At 42.7% G+C, this 17,768-nt stretch overlaps 1 protein-coding gene across 4 annotated transcripts in view; it reads left to right on the forward strand.

Moving 5' to 3' along the window:
- The window catches only part of LOC122535920 (dystrophin), a 116,167-nt gene that overhangs the window by 21,264 nt on the left and 77,135 nt on the right, over positions 1-17,768 (forward strand). For all 4 annotated transcript variants that reach the window (XM_043667841.1, XM_043667839.1, XM_043667842.1 and 1 more), the window contains exon 3: positions 14,099-14,243. In XM_043667841.1, the coding sequence (XP_043523776.1) occupies positions 14,099-14,243 (145 nt within the window). The remainder of the gene's footprint in view (positions 1-14,098; positions 14,244-17,768) is intronic.

Raw genomic sequence — 17,768 nt, forward strand, 5'->3', positions numbered from 1 at the left:
TTGTATACGGTTGTTTGGCCACTCGTTATGGTCCGCAATCAGTTACCAGCGCAAAAGGTTTAAACGATCGTTAATTCATTTAAACACCCTTCTCACGGTATTAGTGTATTTACACACTAAATAAGATTATTATAATTTATAATTTAATACCAACGTATTTAAATTCGATTAAATTGTTATTACTTTCGATGTGTTTGAAAAATTCCTAAGGAATATCACCGACACCGAGTTTTCATTCGCGAAGAAGCGAAAGTGGGCAACGGCGTAGAGATGGAAACGTATCTTGCGCAAACACGAGAGCTGGAAGTCAGCAAAGACGAGTCACGGTTGTTGTTAGTCGACAGCATGAATCGGGAGGAATAATTACGGATACTGAGAGCGATAGAGAGAAAGAAAGAGAGAGGTTCTTGCGTCTCAGCGCCATTACTCGCGGCGCGATTAGCGCACTCGCGCGTTCACACGTCGAGCGTCTAGAGTCTAGGCTCTGGTCGTCAAATCATCGAAATTGACGGAACGAGAATGACGTTGGGGCTGTCGTTGCAGAGCGAGTGCCGGCGTTTACGGACGTGACTCGCCGTGGAAAAGACATCAAAGGCGCGTTCGCTGTGTTTCCTTTTACTACTCGTCGCTCTAGAATTGTTCTCGCATGAGAACGACGCGATTTCCCTGGAAGCTCGATCTCTACCCGCCGGCTTCGTTACGAAACGGCCGTGTCTCGCTCTGATCTCATTGCGATCAGAGTCTCTTCGCGTGTTCTTGTTCGTTGTGTTCTTTCTGTGCGACGATCGCGAGAAAGGGAACGAGGATCTGGCCGATTAACGCTAATATCGGACGAAATAAAATGAAACTTTATTGTCTCGTCGAGATGTTAGACACATATTGAGAATTGCAGGAGTTAAAAACGGGATGTTACGAAGGTTTAAAACTATTGCACTTTCTCACCGAATGCTACAACGATCGAAGCGTTTCTCTTTGGCGAAGAATTGAATAGAAATTCCAAAGAAGCTCGATCGTCCGCGTAACAGATATAATTTCGACTGACGCTACTCTAACGGGGTACCGATAATTCGGAATCGACGCCGAGTGGAGACGAGGCCCGTCCCAATTCATCGGCGGTCAGATTTGATTACAGATCAAATTAATCTATGCAGATTAAACGCTTACCGGCCGGGTTTCAACTGCGAAACGCTTTTCCCCCGAATGACTCGGATAGTTCGATTAAACGTTTACCCTGCCCCTCGCCTAAGCCGATGAGTTACCGTTCTGTTTGGAATAACGAGTGCTTTAAATCGGAATTAATATCGAAGATTTATTAAGGAGGAGACGCCGGTTTCTGGAACCGGTGGTGAACGATAAATCGAGGGAGGAAACGCGGCCGGGAACCTCCTCGTTTCGCCAGCCGTGTACACGCGCTTAGGATTTAAACTGGCTAAGTAAACCGCGGCTGCTGCCACCTAATTCTAAGAGTATGCCTCGGAGTGTAATCCCCTGGAAATCCATGTACACATCGCGAACACCGACTGCTCTTTCAAATAAAAAAAAAAAGAAAAAAGGAAAAAACAGTCCCAATGCTTTCCAGCGCATAGGACAATGAACCGACATTGTCGTCGCGATCGTCTCGAGTTCGAATACAGAGGGTATACGAAAGACACGAAATTTGAAAATTCCATGTCCATGGAAAAGTAATTCTTTGATTAGATCGTTTGTATCGGAATATGATATCAAATTTTTACTTTATTTTTATTTTAATAAAATATCCGAGAGAACAAATTTGTGGGAAATGCTTGATTTGCGAGTGAGTGAATTTTATTTGCAGAAAGATGAATGTAATCTGCATAAGAATTAGTTTGAAGCGCAAGACCTGTATTCAAACTCTAAATTCTATTTAAATTACTGGGTAACTATTTTCTTCTAATAATATATTATTATTATTTTAAGACCTGTATTCAAATTATGTTCATTCTAAATTCTATTTAAATTACTGGGTAACTATGTCCTTCTAACAATATTATTATTATATATATTATTATTCTTCTGAGATCTGTATTCAAATTGTGTTCAGTTATTTTAAATTCTATTGAAACTACTGGGTAACTATCTTCTTCGAACAATATGTTATTATTATATATATTATTCTTCTTCCAAGACCTGTATTCAAATTGTGTTCATTCTAAATTCTATTTAAATTACTGGGTAACTATCTTCTTCTAATAATATATTATTATATATATTATTTTTCTTCTAAGATCCGTATTCAAATTGTGTTCATTCTAAATTTTATTTAAATTACTGGGTAACTATCTTCTTCTAATAATATATTATTATTATATATATTATTATTTTAAGACCTGTATTCAAATTGTGTTCAGTTATTTTAAATTCTATTTAAACTACTGAGTAACTATCTTCTTCTAACAATATGTTATTATTATATATATTTTCTTTTTCCAAGACTTGTATTCAAATTGTGTTCAGCTATTCTAAATTCTATTTAAACTACTGGGTAACTATCTCCTTCTAATAATATATTATTATTATATATATTATTATTTTAAGACCTGTATTCAAATTGTGTTCAGTTATTTTAAATTCTATTTAAACTACTAGGTAACTATCTTCTTCTAACAATATATTATTATTATATATATTATTCTTCTTCCTGTATTCAAATTGTGTTCTAAATTCTATTTAAACTACTGGGTAACTATCTTCTTCTAATAATATATTATTATTATATATATTATTATTTTAAGACCTGTATTCAAATTGTGTTCAGTTATTTTAAACTCTATTTAAACTACTAGGTAACTATTTTCTTCTAACAATATATTATTATTATATATATTATTCTTCTTCCAAGACCTGTATTCAAATTGTGTTCTAAATTCTATTTAAACTACTGGGTAACTATCTTCTTCTAATAATATATATATATATCTCTATATAATCATCGATTCTATAACTACAGACAATAAATATTATCGGTACAGTAACGTACAGTAACACGGCGATCCATATTCATTGAGATCAAGCGAAAACACTTACACACCCGATCATCCGCGTTTACGACCAACTCTATAAATTTGTATCGATTGCCAGCGGAGGGGGAGGAAGCGGGGAGCTTTCGAGGGTAACGTCCCTCGTCGAACAACGATGGCAAGGACACGGCGAGCGGCTAAGTAAACCGGTCGGGTCGCATCTGGCTCGAACGGGACGTAATGCCCGGGAATGTAGACGCCGTGGATACACGGGGTACAGTTAGGCAAGGAGGAAGGTGCATTTAGCGGGCAGAAACGAGAGGCAGCCCGTGCGGCAAAACCGACAGCTCTTCCGGAGATTAACGTTAAGCCACACCTTATCATACTTTAAGCTCGCGTCCGCTATCGTGCATCCGATACACCCCTACCGGAAACACGTATATACAACCGGGAGTAACAGTAATGAGTTACGACTGCTTCCAGGCCAGAAGGAGGGAGCCCTCGGGACGGAGCGACGGCTTGATTTCGTTTTATCGGTGTATTGCCGGTGGATCGTGAAATATTGTACGGGTCTGACAGGTTTCGTGCATTGAACAAGGGGTGTGCAAAACGTTGCGTGGGATTTCCCGTTTGTCTCGTGGTTCTAAGAGAGGGTAATTAGTACTCTTGGATTATTCGACGTGATGAGATGTCGTAAATCATTCAATGTTCCTCGGTATTTGTGTTCATCGTGACTGATTCTCTCTCTGGGTCAGAGTTAAACTTGATAGTTTCGCTAATTACTTTCAATACATAAAATATAAGATACTTGTCGTTTTATGATTAGAACATGCATGAAGCGGTTTAATTTCACGAGAGGTACTTGGTCGCAACGTAATTATTATTTTATAAGTAGATCGTACGCTGGTCTTTTTCAATTATTCGATTGATCAATGTCAATTATTATCAAGATACTTATCATTTTATAATTAGAACACATAGCGCTGGTACTACTCTTTTTCAATTACTCGATCACGTTCAATACTTTCAACCAATACGTTCTCGATCGAGAAGCGAAAACTCTCGGTCCAATTACATCATAGTTCCCTTCCGGACGGTTATAAATCTGTCACGTGCCTCCGACGAAATATTTCTCCCAGCGTTTTGCACCTGGTCTACACCTGGTCGGACACGATCGCAACAAATTCCCCATTGGTCATTCGTTCTCGATATCCAGCCACGTCTTCTGCGCGTCTTCGCGGCGATGCCACGTCGCGTGAAAATAACCCGTCGGTTCAAAGCGAAAGGGAGAGAGAGAGAGAGAGAGAGAGAGAGAGAGAGAGAGAGAGAGAATAGTCAGAGCGGAAAAGCGCTGCGCGTGACAGATTTCGGCGTGTGTTGGCGAAACGACAACGACGATGAAAGAACGACGATGTACAGGAACGACTGATAAGGGCCCGGGACCCGGGTGATTCATCACGATCCGCGATTATCTACCTGTCACTTCCGGTTCAGCTGGCGCCAGCGACGAATCAACTATCGCTGGCTCTTCGCTATCGCGGGGCCTCATTTTTTTTTTTTTTTTTTTTGTCGACATCGTGCGGCACACCTTTCGAAATTGTCGGCGATTCAATGCCGCTCCTTCGACCGTGCTTTTGCACCGGTTCCGTTCGCCACGCGATTTAATAATTCAACCCGACGGTCATCTCTGTCTCGGTCCACCCCTTTTTCACCATTTTTTGTTTCCCCGTCACCGTCACCGTCACCAGTGCACGTAAATTTAACTGCACGAATTTTCACAATAGTTGCGTCCTCCGTTTCTCTGCAACTATGAATCGCAACTGTGAATATTATTACGAATGCACGAGCGCACGACGAACAAAGGAGAAAAAAAAGAAGCAAGAGAACGTTCATGGATCACGGTATTTGTTCGGACGATTTAATGCTACTATTGTTCAGGGGATTTCAATTTCCGGCTAGAATCGATGAACTAACTGTTATAGCGAGTATGTTATCGTTCTATCAGTCAATATGTCAAACAATCAAGGATATTTGCGAGAGTGATTACATTGTACTCGCTTCGATCTTCTAACGTTCCACTCATCTGACTTCAACAAAAGTCTGCAAAATTTATCGCAAACGAAGCAACACGCTCGCTCCGTGTTCCAGCTCGAGACATCGCGAGAAAGCAATAGGTCCGTCACTCAAGCTGAAATCCCGAGCGTTCAAAGTGACGTTGCCGAAACAAGATTTTCGCAGGGACAAAAAAAGACGATTTTACGAACGATCGTTCCAAGGGAAATGGCGGTTCGAGAAAGTATCGGTCCATGTACACAAGACTGAAGACGTGACGGAGGATCGTAAGAGATCGGAATCCCTCTAGATCGTCGTTGTTTCCTGAACGAAAGACGCTCGATGTCTCTCGAGAGACGCGCTCTCGCGCGTGCTCGCGTTAAAGCCGTTATCTGTGGATATTTCTCGCGTGGCTGCACACGAGCGTGAGAGAAGAATCAGATATCGAAACGTCCGAGGAGGAAATGGCGTGTCTGACTTGGCGTGGTCTTCGACCCCTTGAAAGAAGAAGCGGGGACGTTGTCTTCAAAAGACAAACGCGCGCGAGGCGCTCGCGTTGATAAAAAATGAAAGAATGAGCTCTCCGCCTGGAGGCGAGCTGTCCCGATGGCTCAAAGGGAGATCTGAAATGAGTTTCTCGCGCGAACAAAAGGACCCGTTCCGCGTCATCGGTGGAGAGAAGACCGGTGCAACGTTCGGTCACTGGGTCGTCGCGATCTTGCGAGTTTTAATTCAATATTCAAAACGCGTGAAAGAAAAGAAAGAGGAAGTGCGCCTCTGGCATTTTCTTTTCTCTTCTTACGAGGCCTGGAGACCTCGAGGACTGAAACTCTGTCACCGTTTCCGACAGAAATTCCGTCACCCGAGGGGTGAAAATTTGTCACCTGGCGAGATTGTTTGTAATGTATCAGTTAGTTTTTTCACAGCTGTAATTTCTAGGGTTCACTTTATAAGGTTCTGTAAATCGTTAAAAATTTATCAACGCGACAGTTCTCGTAATGAAAGGTTGCATTTTTAGAAAAGCGAGTCACAATTGTACGAAATCGGCAAAATCAAGCAGCGAATATTATTCTCCGTGTGATGCCATCGAAGGCCAAATAGGTAGGAGCATCGAGAAACCGGATCGAAAGTCAACACAAGCTCTCACGATTAATCGTCTGAGTCCGACTCTCATTAGCTTGTACACCTGGGCCGATATTTCGCCTTGAAGTGCGTTCTCTAGCCGGATAGCTGGAATTAGCAGACCAGTATCGATTCTATCATGGCCACCAAGATCGATCCTTGGACGATCTAGCTTTGGCCGAAGATCCGATTCATCCAAGGACGAGCTCGCATGCTTCTCTAATGAGAACGCAAATATCTCTGTTTATCGACGTGCTTTCTCCATCCTCACGTTCAACACGACGCAACGATAATTCGCCTTTTCGTCATCGGCCGATCGTTGATTTATATATTGGACGATATCGATCGACGAAGCCACGGAGCCGTGTTTTACGTCGACGCGCACCAGCTGTATTTATAATCCAACCAATTTATTGGAAGTCGTTTAATCGGACGATTAATGCGCCGAAACCGCGCACCGATGACCGTTTCACTCTTATTTCCCCGAACTTCCTTTTATCCCCGTTTTATAGACCGAATGGATAATTCGGTAATCGAAACTGATTAATTTCGCTGGAACGGTTGATCAGCCGCGCAGAATCCTATTTACACTCTTTGTAATGGAGATTCAACCGATCCGCGCGCCGGTTTAATTCGGTTTTCTCGTTTCACGATAACTTGAAAATCGGTATCCACGCTCTATAGAGAAAACTTTGCCGCGCATTGAAACGATATTATAAAATCTCGTTCAACGTTTCAAAGGCCTTCTTTTTTTTCATTGTATCGAGTGAAAATTTCATTACCATGAATTTTTTTTTTCCCCGAGATTTTCACGTTACTCCGGCAACTGCGTTTGAGAAAATCTGGATCGCGAATCGGCCACAGTTTCCAAACGAAATGAATCGAAAGCGTATCGAGTTACGAATCTGGAACAAACGTATGTGCTATACTAATTCTGTTGGTTCGTTTCAGGAAGGTGTATTCACTACAAACGAAGCCAGTATACACTGGTTCGATTTGTATTGTTTTAGTAACGGTAGTATTGTTTTTCGTTATTAAGTATTTTTGAAAAATATTCGATATTCAATATTCTACAAATAGATTGTATAAAAATTAATAAGATGTTCCATCTTTGATATTTTTATTTCTGCCACCGCTATTTAAAAATTAACAGAAACATAAGCCAGTTTAGAATCGTTTAGCTTTCAGTTAAAAATACAACAAGTCCAATATCACGCGTATGAATTTCAAATTTCATCCAATGTATGTTTAATGTATAACAGCATAATTTTATTTTCAGAAAATCCAGGTTAAACCATCGTGCCACTCTACTCGATTTTCAAATACAATTTTCGCACAAAGCCTCGTATTTTGACGGTTGTTAAATTCGATTCGAGAGACGGTAGAATTTTATTCGACAAAAATTTTACTTGCAATGTTATTGTAGAATGATCATATTAGATTATTTCTAATCATTGTGGACAATGACTTTTCTAACTTTGATCTATCAGTAATGACCAACAGTGTCGAACAAATACTTGAGAAATTCAAACAAACCGGATGCTGTTTTGTATTTTACTTCCAATTTCATTTAGAATTTTGTCTGTACTATAGAATTTAGTCTGTACTATTGCAAACATTCTACGCTGAATCAACATTGCAGAAAATAAAGACAAAATTATTCAATGAACTGTGTAAGATAAAAATTCGCTGGACGATATTAATCCGTACTTTTCATTTGTATTGTAAGGGTTGAACGATTTCGAAATTCCATTTATCCGTCTAATTTACCGGAGCATTTAGCAGTTACGATAATTCGCAGTGGACGTCATTTACTATAAATCGAAGAGCCCCGTTAAGCGACCGGATTTCGCAACGAAGAAAATTCTATCGGGCGTATTAATGTCACGTGCCATAAAATGGCACGATTACGCCATTACGTTATAACGGCTGGTAGAAGTCGCGAGGATTAATTTTATTTTAAAGTTCCCTCGATCGCGTTACGATTGCGAAATCGACCGATCAAAAGGAGCAAACCGCGCTCCGCGAGAAAATTTGCTGAGGAATGAAGTTACCATTGTAACATTGCGACAAGTCGCGATCGGTCGTTTCGTTATTCGTTAAATAAATTGATAAGTTGATACTGACGGGTATGTAACTGAGTACGAAATATTTTTCCGAGGAAGAGGTTCGTTAAATCTCGACAGCATAGTGACCACGGACTAACTATGAATACACTCTTTGAAGAGTGGTGCTCTTGGTAGTACGTGACGAGGCTCGGAATAACCGATTCTTCACGTTCCTCGTAGACAAACAAGGCGTTAAAGAGACTTTGTTCAAAAATTTTGGATCTTTTCTCTTTCTGAATACATTTACTACGTAAGAGATAATATCATTAGAGCCACTTACATTACTGATCTAGATCGAGAGTATTTACACAATTGGCACGCGTACATGTATGATAGAGAAACACAGAGATTTTACAGTGACTCGTACAAGACACATTTATTAATCGTATAAAAGTATCTTATAGCATTTTACGACAAATAATGAAAATCTATTTCGCAACGGACATATTAATCAATCCCTCCATTTACAAAATTCTCACCTCACTACCAGCGACATCGAATCGAAGATATCAACATCACACAACATCATTCGTATTAATTCAATTACGCTCGCGTCACATCACTCAATTAAATCACGTATAATATTGTTTACATCACGTTAAACAATATATATAAATCTTTCTTGAAACTCGATGCCACGTCTAATAATAATGATTCTACGAAAGCAAATTTCCCAAGAACCGTCTCGTCGACACAAAGATTCGCCATAAGAGAGCGATCAGCCTGTTTGAAGGAAGTTCTTCGGTAGGTGATCCCCGGAGTGAACCGGAAGTGGTGCTTGCGCGAACAGTCGTCGCGTTGTTGCCGTTGTTGTTGTTGTTGTTGTTGTTGTTGTTTATCGTGAAAGTTTGGATCGGTTTTGCGAGTCGACCTTGCCCAGATTGGAATTGTACCGGTAAATTGTTCCCCGGAGTTGAATTATAACGCTCCGCCCGTTCGCGGCAATTCCATTTGCCGACTTTATTGCGTTAACCGGTAGAACGACTGCGAGACCGTGAGAGCACAAGAGTCTCTCTCTCTCTCTCTCTCTCGATGGAAAACGCCGAGGTGATAGATCAAAAGGCTTTGTCAAGAGCGGACCTCTACAAAACTCCCCCTCTTGCAACGTCTCTTCCGGCTCCTCTGCGAGAAGAGTCGATTACCGGGACGTCTGTGCGCCGCGGTCTGTCAATGGGGGTTCGTGAGATCACGCTGGCAAAACCCTCTCTTGCCCAGATGATTTCGATGGCGCGGCGAAACCTACGGGCTGCGAATTCTCGCTGAAAATCGAGAGCTTGTTGAAAGCAAATCGGATAACGGGAATTGTAAACCGAAAATTTGCTCCGCGAGTGCAAGTGAGCGCGAGGGCAATCTCTGTTTTGGAAAAGTCGTTTCACGAAATCTCGTGAACGCGTGGGTAGCTACGTTCTTTAAAGTATTCGTAGTTCCTACGAATTTTCGTCAGTTTGATCCAAGTGAGTGAAAATTCTGATTAATTCGCGAGAGTGGATGGGAGAAATCGATTGGAAAATATTAGAAAGTTCGAGACGAACCAAGTTTTAAAATTTTGATTTCGAGAAGGAAGAATTGGAAGATTTAACGAGGTTCGTTGAAGATTGAAGGAGGAAATGTAGAACGCTTTTTGAATGGTGGCGTCTTTTATATTCGCGTGGCAACGAAACCGTAAATTTATCATTGTAAGTATTGCCACGATACTCTCTCTCTCTCGAAACCTCGAAACTCGAAAGCGAAACAGTTTCTTTGTGATGAAATTCTGAAATCCGCGCTTATAATCTCCGAAACTTATAATCTCCATGGTAGATTGTACCGAAATCTCATTAATTTTCGCAGGTGTTTGGAAAACGTTGTAAACAAGTTTGCTCATTTCGCCGAGTTTCTTCCAACTTGATTCGATCGAATTAAACTGACACTCTGGTTATTTCACGGAGGGTGTACATACTTTTGTAAAAATAGAAGAGCATTTTGGTTGAATAGCAAGAGATGAGAAAATCCGGTAATGAATTACCGGATCAGCTTGAAATCCACTCTGCATTTTCGAAATAACACGAGAAATTAAATTATGTACGTTGGAAGAGAATGAATATAATACGCGCCTACCAAAAAAAAAATAATAAAAAAATATACAATTACAGCGGATCTCGTTAAACCAGAATCCATTCGTAAGCTACTGGTTCTTGAAACATCTGATATATGGAAACGATCTACTTCACAACGCAACAGAAAAACTTTATTGTAACAGCTGTGCGTCAAAGTATCTTCGACGTTGTGTATCGATTTCGCGTCCTTTTCCTCTCTCGTCTCTCTGCGAATTAGCTCCCCGTTAAATCGTAACGAGGATGAACGTTATCCCCTCTCGTAAAAACATGACGTGAAGATTTAGGGAGAACGAGTGCGACAAAATTTTTTTTTTTAATAGGGTTCGTTAATGCCGGAGATTAGCTGCGACGCTATCCACCCAGGGAAGTTTCCCACCCTCCGAAAAAAGAGACCAGAAGAGGAGAAAGAGAGAATGAGAAAGAGAGAGAGAGAAACAGTGGGGGAGGGAGAAAAAAAATGAGAATTCGACGTGCCCGATGGTGGAAACCGGCTTATCTGAAATCGGTCTGACGGCCGCGTACGTCCCTCGTTCGTGGACATTTTGCATGCCGTTTCGTCGTTTTAATTATTCCAAATGTCCGCCCGCGCGCAACATCGAGCCGTAATCAAAAGTTCCGTGCTCCTGTGCCGCGTTATCGCTCAAAGTTCCCTAATCCAATCCGGCTCTTTATTCTCGTCCGTGTCTCGCGTCCCTTTCTCCCGAATTTCGCCGCGTCGCGTCGATATTTTTCACGTTCCCGGACGCAATCTGAGAATCTGTCGGGGAAATTGTTTTTCCATTCCAGCGAGTTTAAGTCGCAGCAATTTGTAACTTTCGCGCTTTGTGCTCGGTGGTAAGGTTGCCTCTCTTAGTGAATGGATAAAATTGCTTAAAAAGAAAAGTATTTTCTACGGTGTGAAGTTATCCTTGCTATAATACTAATTGCATTAGAAATCTTGAGTGAATCTCGAATTGAAAGTTAGAAAGTTGAATTCAAACATCACGACTGAAACTACTCGTCTCCATTTACTAAATTTGGATGTTTTACATATTTTTTTTTTTTTCGTATTGCGTGCAACGTTTAACTTTGAAACGAAAGAAACGAACTTTTACTGAAAGTGAAATACTCACGTCTCTGAAAACGCGCTGTAACGAATGAAACGTTACAGGTTGAAATAGATACCAAGATGCGATAAAAAAAACGCGGATCGTGACGATGTCATCAGTACTCCGGCCAGAATCGAAGCCGAAAATAAATTATCACGCGTGCGGGAAAGAATTCCGCTCGCTTTGCAGTAGAATAGAAAACGTTTCTTTCCAACGGGTGACTGTCCGCCGGCAGAATTTCTTAGTGATTTATGTTACATTAGGTCTCGTATGTCGCGAAGATCGAGCAAAAGGAGTGTGTATTCAACGTTATACCCCACGGAAACGCGAGTATAAACTCTGCTCTGGATATTCGTGGACTTGTCCAATTGAAATGCGATCGCACGAACGTGAAGTAGGTATACCATCGTCTGTGTCAAAGGCCCCTCTTCTGTTCGTGGCACTTGCAAGACGTCCGTGCAAATGGACCCTCCCCGAGAATTATTTTTCGTGACTGCAACGTCCCAACGCAAACACGGATTACGCTGATGTTCCATTAAGAAGTTCCGTGCTCTCTTCCTCGTGTTTTCTATCCTCGTGTTTTATCTTTGTTCCCTCACCACGTTCCCGTTCCTGCTTGCCCTCTGGTGGTAATCAGGACTTGGAGGCAATTAATCGCTGAACGACCGCGTCGATTAAACAAACGATATTGTCCGATGTTGACCGAGGGCGTGGCTATTTGCTTTTGGCGGCAGGATCATCCGGGGAAAATCAACACCTCAATTTTTGCAAATCCGTGCTGCTCCGACCGAACGGTTGGTGGTCGATGCGGTTGGTTTGTACATTCGAAGTGGTCGACCAGCCTCGAGGATCAGAGCTATCGGAACGACAGTTCCTTTCCAGTCTCTTCTCTGTACGTTGGGCAAAGTTTGGATAGATAATAATTTGTAGGGTTGTGAATGATGCTCGAGCTTCTTACTCTCCTCTCTCCTGGATCTGTCGAACCAGGCGAATCGACTTGATATCGTCCCATTGATCACCGATGATCTCCAGTCGATCTAACCTGACCGATCAAACAAGAAACCTCTTTGTCTACGACACGAATCCTATCAGCGTGATACCGATAAAGGCAGAACTCCGTCTCGAGGCCGCGAAAAGGAACAAAACCGCCCGCCGTGAAACTAAAACCATCGATCTCGGAATAATGGCTCGTTTTCAACGTTTCGAGATAAGTTCGCATCGGTCAAATTTTTGCTCGGTCTTGCGCTGGGAAAACGGGGAACACACAGTCGAACTATCATTCTTGGGGTGTATTCTTGTTCTTCACCACTTTATCTCGTAGAAGAAGAAGGCACGCGGTACCTCTCTCTACTTTATATATATATATATATATATATATATATATATATATATATATATATATATATTTCTAAAAATATATACACGTACATATATATAAGCGATATGACCGAATCACGGAAAGTATACAGCTAGCTCGCGGAATTCCGCAGGACTTTCATCGACGTTACAATAATAACTGCAATATATCCGCGGGTCTGTTCCTTCGAGATACCAGACGAGACGAGCCCGTGGCTTTCGCGGATGAAAAGGAGGGTTGCACGCGACGGGGACGAGAAGACAGGGAGTTGGTTGTTAAGAGTGCGAGAGACTGCTCCGGCCGACGACGATGCAACAATGGCGGAATATAAATCTAAATCCACAACGCCATCTTTCTTGCCCCTGCTTTTGCCAGCCGCCTCTCGTCCTTCGATTTTTCACCCCCTTTTCAATCTCTTCTATTTCTTTCTCTCCTCTTCTTATTCATTCCGGTTACCTATTTTGCTGCCCCGTCCCTCACGTCCCCGTCAACCGCAATAACCGCGCTACTTTATTTCCACCTCTTACTTCCCTCTCCTGTGCTTCTTCTGCTCCTCCCCTTCTTCCTCTTACTCGCGTATATACTTATGTCAACGTTCATTTCTCTTCGTGTCGTCCTCACGAGTCAGCAACTTTTCCGATTTGATAAATTCACCTCGTCGCTTTGTCCTCGTTAAATTCTGCTCCAAGTACCTCTTACTTTTCACTGTTTGTCTTACGTTTGTATCCCGCGATATATTCCTAAACCTTTCTCCCGCACGTCCGTTCATTTTTCATTCCCGGTTTTTAATTGTGTCTCTTAGCTTTCTTATGATCTTCTTACGATCTTCTTACGATCGTCCCTTATTTCTCCCCATCTTCATTGTCACCGCGTTTCTCCTCGGTTTTATAGCTCACCTTGAATCATCTTCCCCGCCAGTCGAGCTTTTCTTGCATTCTACCCACGCGGACGTGGCGCCTCTCTCCTCTCCATTCATCACCGACCTCTTTCATTTTCCCGTCTTTCTTTCACTTTCTCCGGAGAATAAATATTTCTTTGCCCCGTGACGCGTCTCCAGCCAACCAACCCCCTTATCAGTATTTACGACCAGACGTACGCGTTTCCCCGCGCAGCTGGTGCATAAGTCGTGCATAGTCTGCGCGATTTCAACCCCAGCGGGCCCAGCCTTCCCGCTGCGTGCTGTTTTTTTTTTTTTTTTTTTTTTTTTTTTTCTGACATTGCGAGTGTCTTTGACATTAATATCTGTGGATGGGAATTTCTCTCATTTTCGTTCTTCTTTTTTCTTTTCTTTTCACAGAAATCGATTGGAAAGCAATACGGAACATTGGAACGCTCTTCTGTTGTCCCTGCGCGAGCTTATCGAGTGGGTGATCAGGAAAGACACCGAACTTACTGGTTTGGGACCTGTTTGTGGAGATGTGGCCGCTTTGCAAAAGCAAGAGGTAAGTTTTTACACTAGCCTATGCCGCGAAATCATCCCTCGTTGTTGTGTTATTAACAATTAACTTCAGAACTATCGATCTGTATCGTATTTCTAAATATGTATGCGTGACTTTGCGAGTTAATATATCCGAACGAGATACCGGAAACGCCTGCAGTATTTTTAATACTTGAAGAAAACTCGCCACTCGAATTACCAATCTTTACAGTATTTCGTTTCTGTCGAAAATTATTAACTCCAAAAAAAAAAAAAAAGAAAATTTCCAAAATTGCCGAATAACTCGTCTCGCGGATGAAATCGACACTTCAGTCCTTGAATTTTCCCCACTTTTCACCTATCGAATAGGAACGAGTCGGAACCCTCGCTTCCCAAAAGATTCATTCCTGTGCTGTTCAAAACGGCCAGCCTTGAAATCCATCCTGAGCCAGCGACGATCTTCTCCGAGGCAAATAGGCTCGTGTACCTTGAAACCTACCGGCGCCCCGTAACCTACTGGAATCGACTGGATTACACGAAATTGACGCAATTAGGCTCGCGGTGTGTGCGTGGACATGAACAGTGATAGAGAGGGGTACGCGTCGTCGACCGAAAGGGGGTCGCAGCGAAGAGACCCCCCCTCCGGACGGCCCAGTTTCCACGCACAAAGACGTACTAGCTCGGACTAATCCAGATTAGAACGTGCATGTTACCAAGCTGCGAGTGTACAGGGATGATAAGGTGCATGTACCCCTCGATCCCGATCACGGACCAGTCATCGATGGACGACACCTGCGCCCGCCTCTACTTATCGTTCGCCGAGCGAAAACCCTAATCGGGCCGAATATTAATCGGGGACAAGAGTTTCGTGACTCGTCGCGCGCGCAACCGGGCGTTTTCAATCGGGCGTTGGGCATCCGGGTTTAACGAGGTCGGCCGATTACGCGGGCGAATAAATAAGCTCGATCCCCGAGACAGTATCGATTCGGCGGCCGCGAACCGACCCGGTGTGTGCTGCTAATTAGCGTTGGCGATAAAGTAAGTCGCGACGGATCGTTCGGCTGGCAGTTTCAGCCGTTTCGAATCGAAATGAGGGATACCGCGCTCGGCTACTGATTGATGAGCGTGTATTTTGAGATTGATGCAGGGGAGGTGGGGTGGCCAGCGTCGGGCACGCTTGTCGGCCGAGGGTTGCAAACCTGGCTGGATCCGAGGGTGTTATCCTGGAAACGATTATCTGAAAAGGTTCCCATCCCCCGTCGAAACTCCGCTACCTCGGGGCACGTACGCGACGTTGCGATTGTTGCGACGTACCGTGAGTCGTGCACGGGTGCACTGAATGGGAGGATAAACAGACTTTGTTGAGGGTAGGAGATTTGCAATTTAGAATTTACGAGATAGATAATTAAGAATAGGGGTGAAACTGCAGGATTGGCGAAATCCTCGTGACGTGGACGTAGATTTTTAAACGTTCAAATAAGACAAGGAGAATGTTAAAACAGAGAAACTTGTGAGATGTCAACTACTAGTAATCTCATTACAGTTTACTCGAGTTCAATTCACCTTAATTAATTATGCACTTGGCGATTGAAATAACTAAATTCTAGATGCTTCTTCTATTTTTTTTTTTTTCGTTTCCGTTTTTGTTTCCTTTTCGTATTTTCCGTGGAAAATTCAATATTAACAACGAAAGCTTTTATAAGTGTATCAACGCGGAGTATCGTTAAAACAGTAGGCATGTCACAAAGAATTCTATGCATGCGAAAGCACGGTGTCGTCAACTGTTATCCAAACGGTTTCAAAAGCGTAATGTATTCCACGCGGATATCAGTTAGTTCGGTCTGTACACAGGGACGACAAACGGCGAGGCCAGGGCAAAAAGATCGCAACAGCGTACAGGTGGTACGAACAATAACCGAGTTTCAGCGATATGCGATACACCGATGTTGCATTAACTATGCATGAAATTCAAAAACAAAACAAAAAAGGAAGCACACACAGGATCGTGCGTCTTCGTGTCCCGACACTCGACGATCAAAAGTTCGAAATTTCTCGTTGTAAACACTTCGAATTTCAAACTTTCGACGCCTGAAATTTTCAAATACTCGGTCAAACCTTGGATCTGATGCAACGCAATTTTGAATTTTATCGCATGTCCAGATCTTCCAGATTTGACAACGAGGTATTTAAAATATATCATGTGTCGTTTAACTCGACGTTCCTTTAAATGTTTCCAACGCAGAGTCGACGTCAATTTCAACGTGAAAACGGCGCGCAACGTTTCGAAATACGAAATACTGGCCACTTCGCCAGTTGTTGCGCCGTAAAACGAGAAAATTTCATTCTGCCCCGCTCGTTCTGGTAATTGTTTGCCAGATTGTTTGCGAGAACGATTGTACTCGTCGATCCCCGATTTCCATTTCTAATCGTCATTCGTTACGTTGTCGCTGTTTTTCTGGATTTTTTCCAACTTGAAATTTCGGCCAAGACGGCAGCCGCGCCGAGCTGTCGGCGATCGTTGAACTTCCGCGGGTGTGTTTCCTGTGACGCATAATTTTAAGTCGCGAACCAACGCCACCGCGAGACGACCCCGGGGAGACGCAAATGCAACCGAGTAATGACCGCGCCAGGAGTAAATCTAAACGAGAACTCGCCGCTACTGGATAGTAGTTGAACAATACAGCGTGCCACGTAATGCCACGAATTTCCGCGGAATGGCCGCGCGGATGGCGTTCTAATTCGCGCGCAAATTATTGCGCGTAAACGAACGACGCGACGCAATAACTTATGCAAATTACGAGGCATCACCTGCTGCGACGACCTCCAGCGCAAGATTGTGGCTACCCCGCGAATGACTCGTTTTCACCGCCGTGGAATTATAATTGTACTGCTTCGAGGATTCGTCGAAACGTCAAATTCACAGAGTCGTAAACCTATAGAGATCCTCTGGCTCGTAAAATGCGCGCATTGTACGCTGAGAATTTTTTTCGTACCTAATAAAAGCGACGAGTAACGACGATTTCATTTCAATTCTCGGAAATATTGAGGTTTCGCAATTAATTTAGTCCTCACCGAGGAAATTTATATGAGAGGAACGCTGCTTCAAGGAAAATTCTCTCAGTTCTCTTCGTACGACGGACATTTGTCCAGAAATACCGTGGAAATTGAAATATGTAAAAGATGCACTCGGCGCAATCGCGTACGAGTGTAACGATGAATCCTGTATTTCGGCGCTCTGCACCTTGCACTCTGCACAATGTGTCTTGCACCATGCACTTTGCACCGTGCATCCTGAATAATGCATCGTGCGCTGCACATTGTGCGCTACCTAGAAATTCATCATATACTATTCATTGACGCATAATAGACTATACATTATGCACTGTGAATTAGACAGGCAATTATGTACAGGCAACAACTCATTAACCAAAGTCTACGTGAACGTTCAAAAATAGTTTTCGACGATATGGAGCGAAACATGTTGCGAGAGAAAATTATGTGAAATATCTAGCGAAGAAGATGGAGATTATTATTCGGAGGATCAAACATT

Source organism: Frieseomelitta varia, unplaced genomic scaffold, assembly GCF_011392965.1.
Source record: "Frieseomelitta varia isolate USP_RPSP 00005682 unplaced genomic scaffold, Fvar_1.2 scaffold_787, whole genome shotgun sequence".
Lineage (NCBI taxonomy): Eukaryota > Metazoa > Arthropoda > Insecta > Hymenoptera > Apidae > Frieseomelitta > Frieseomelitta varia.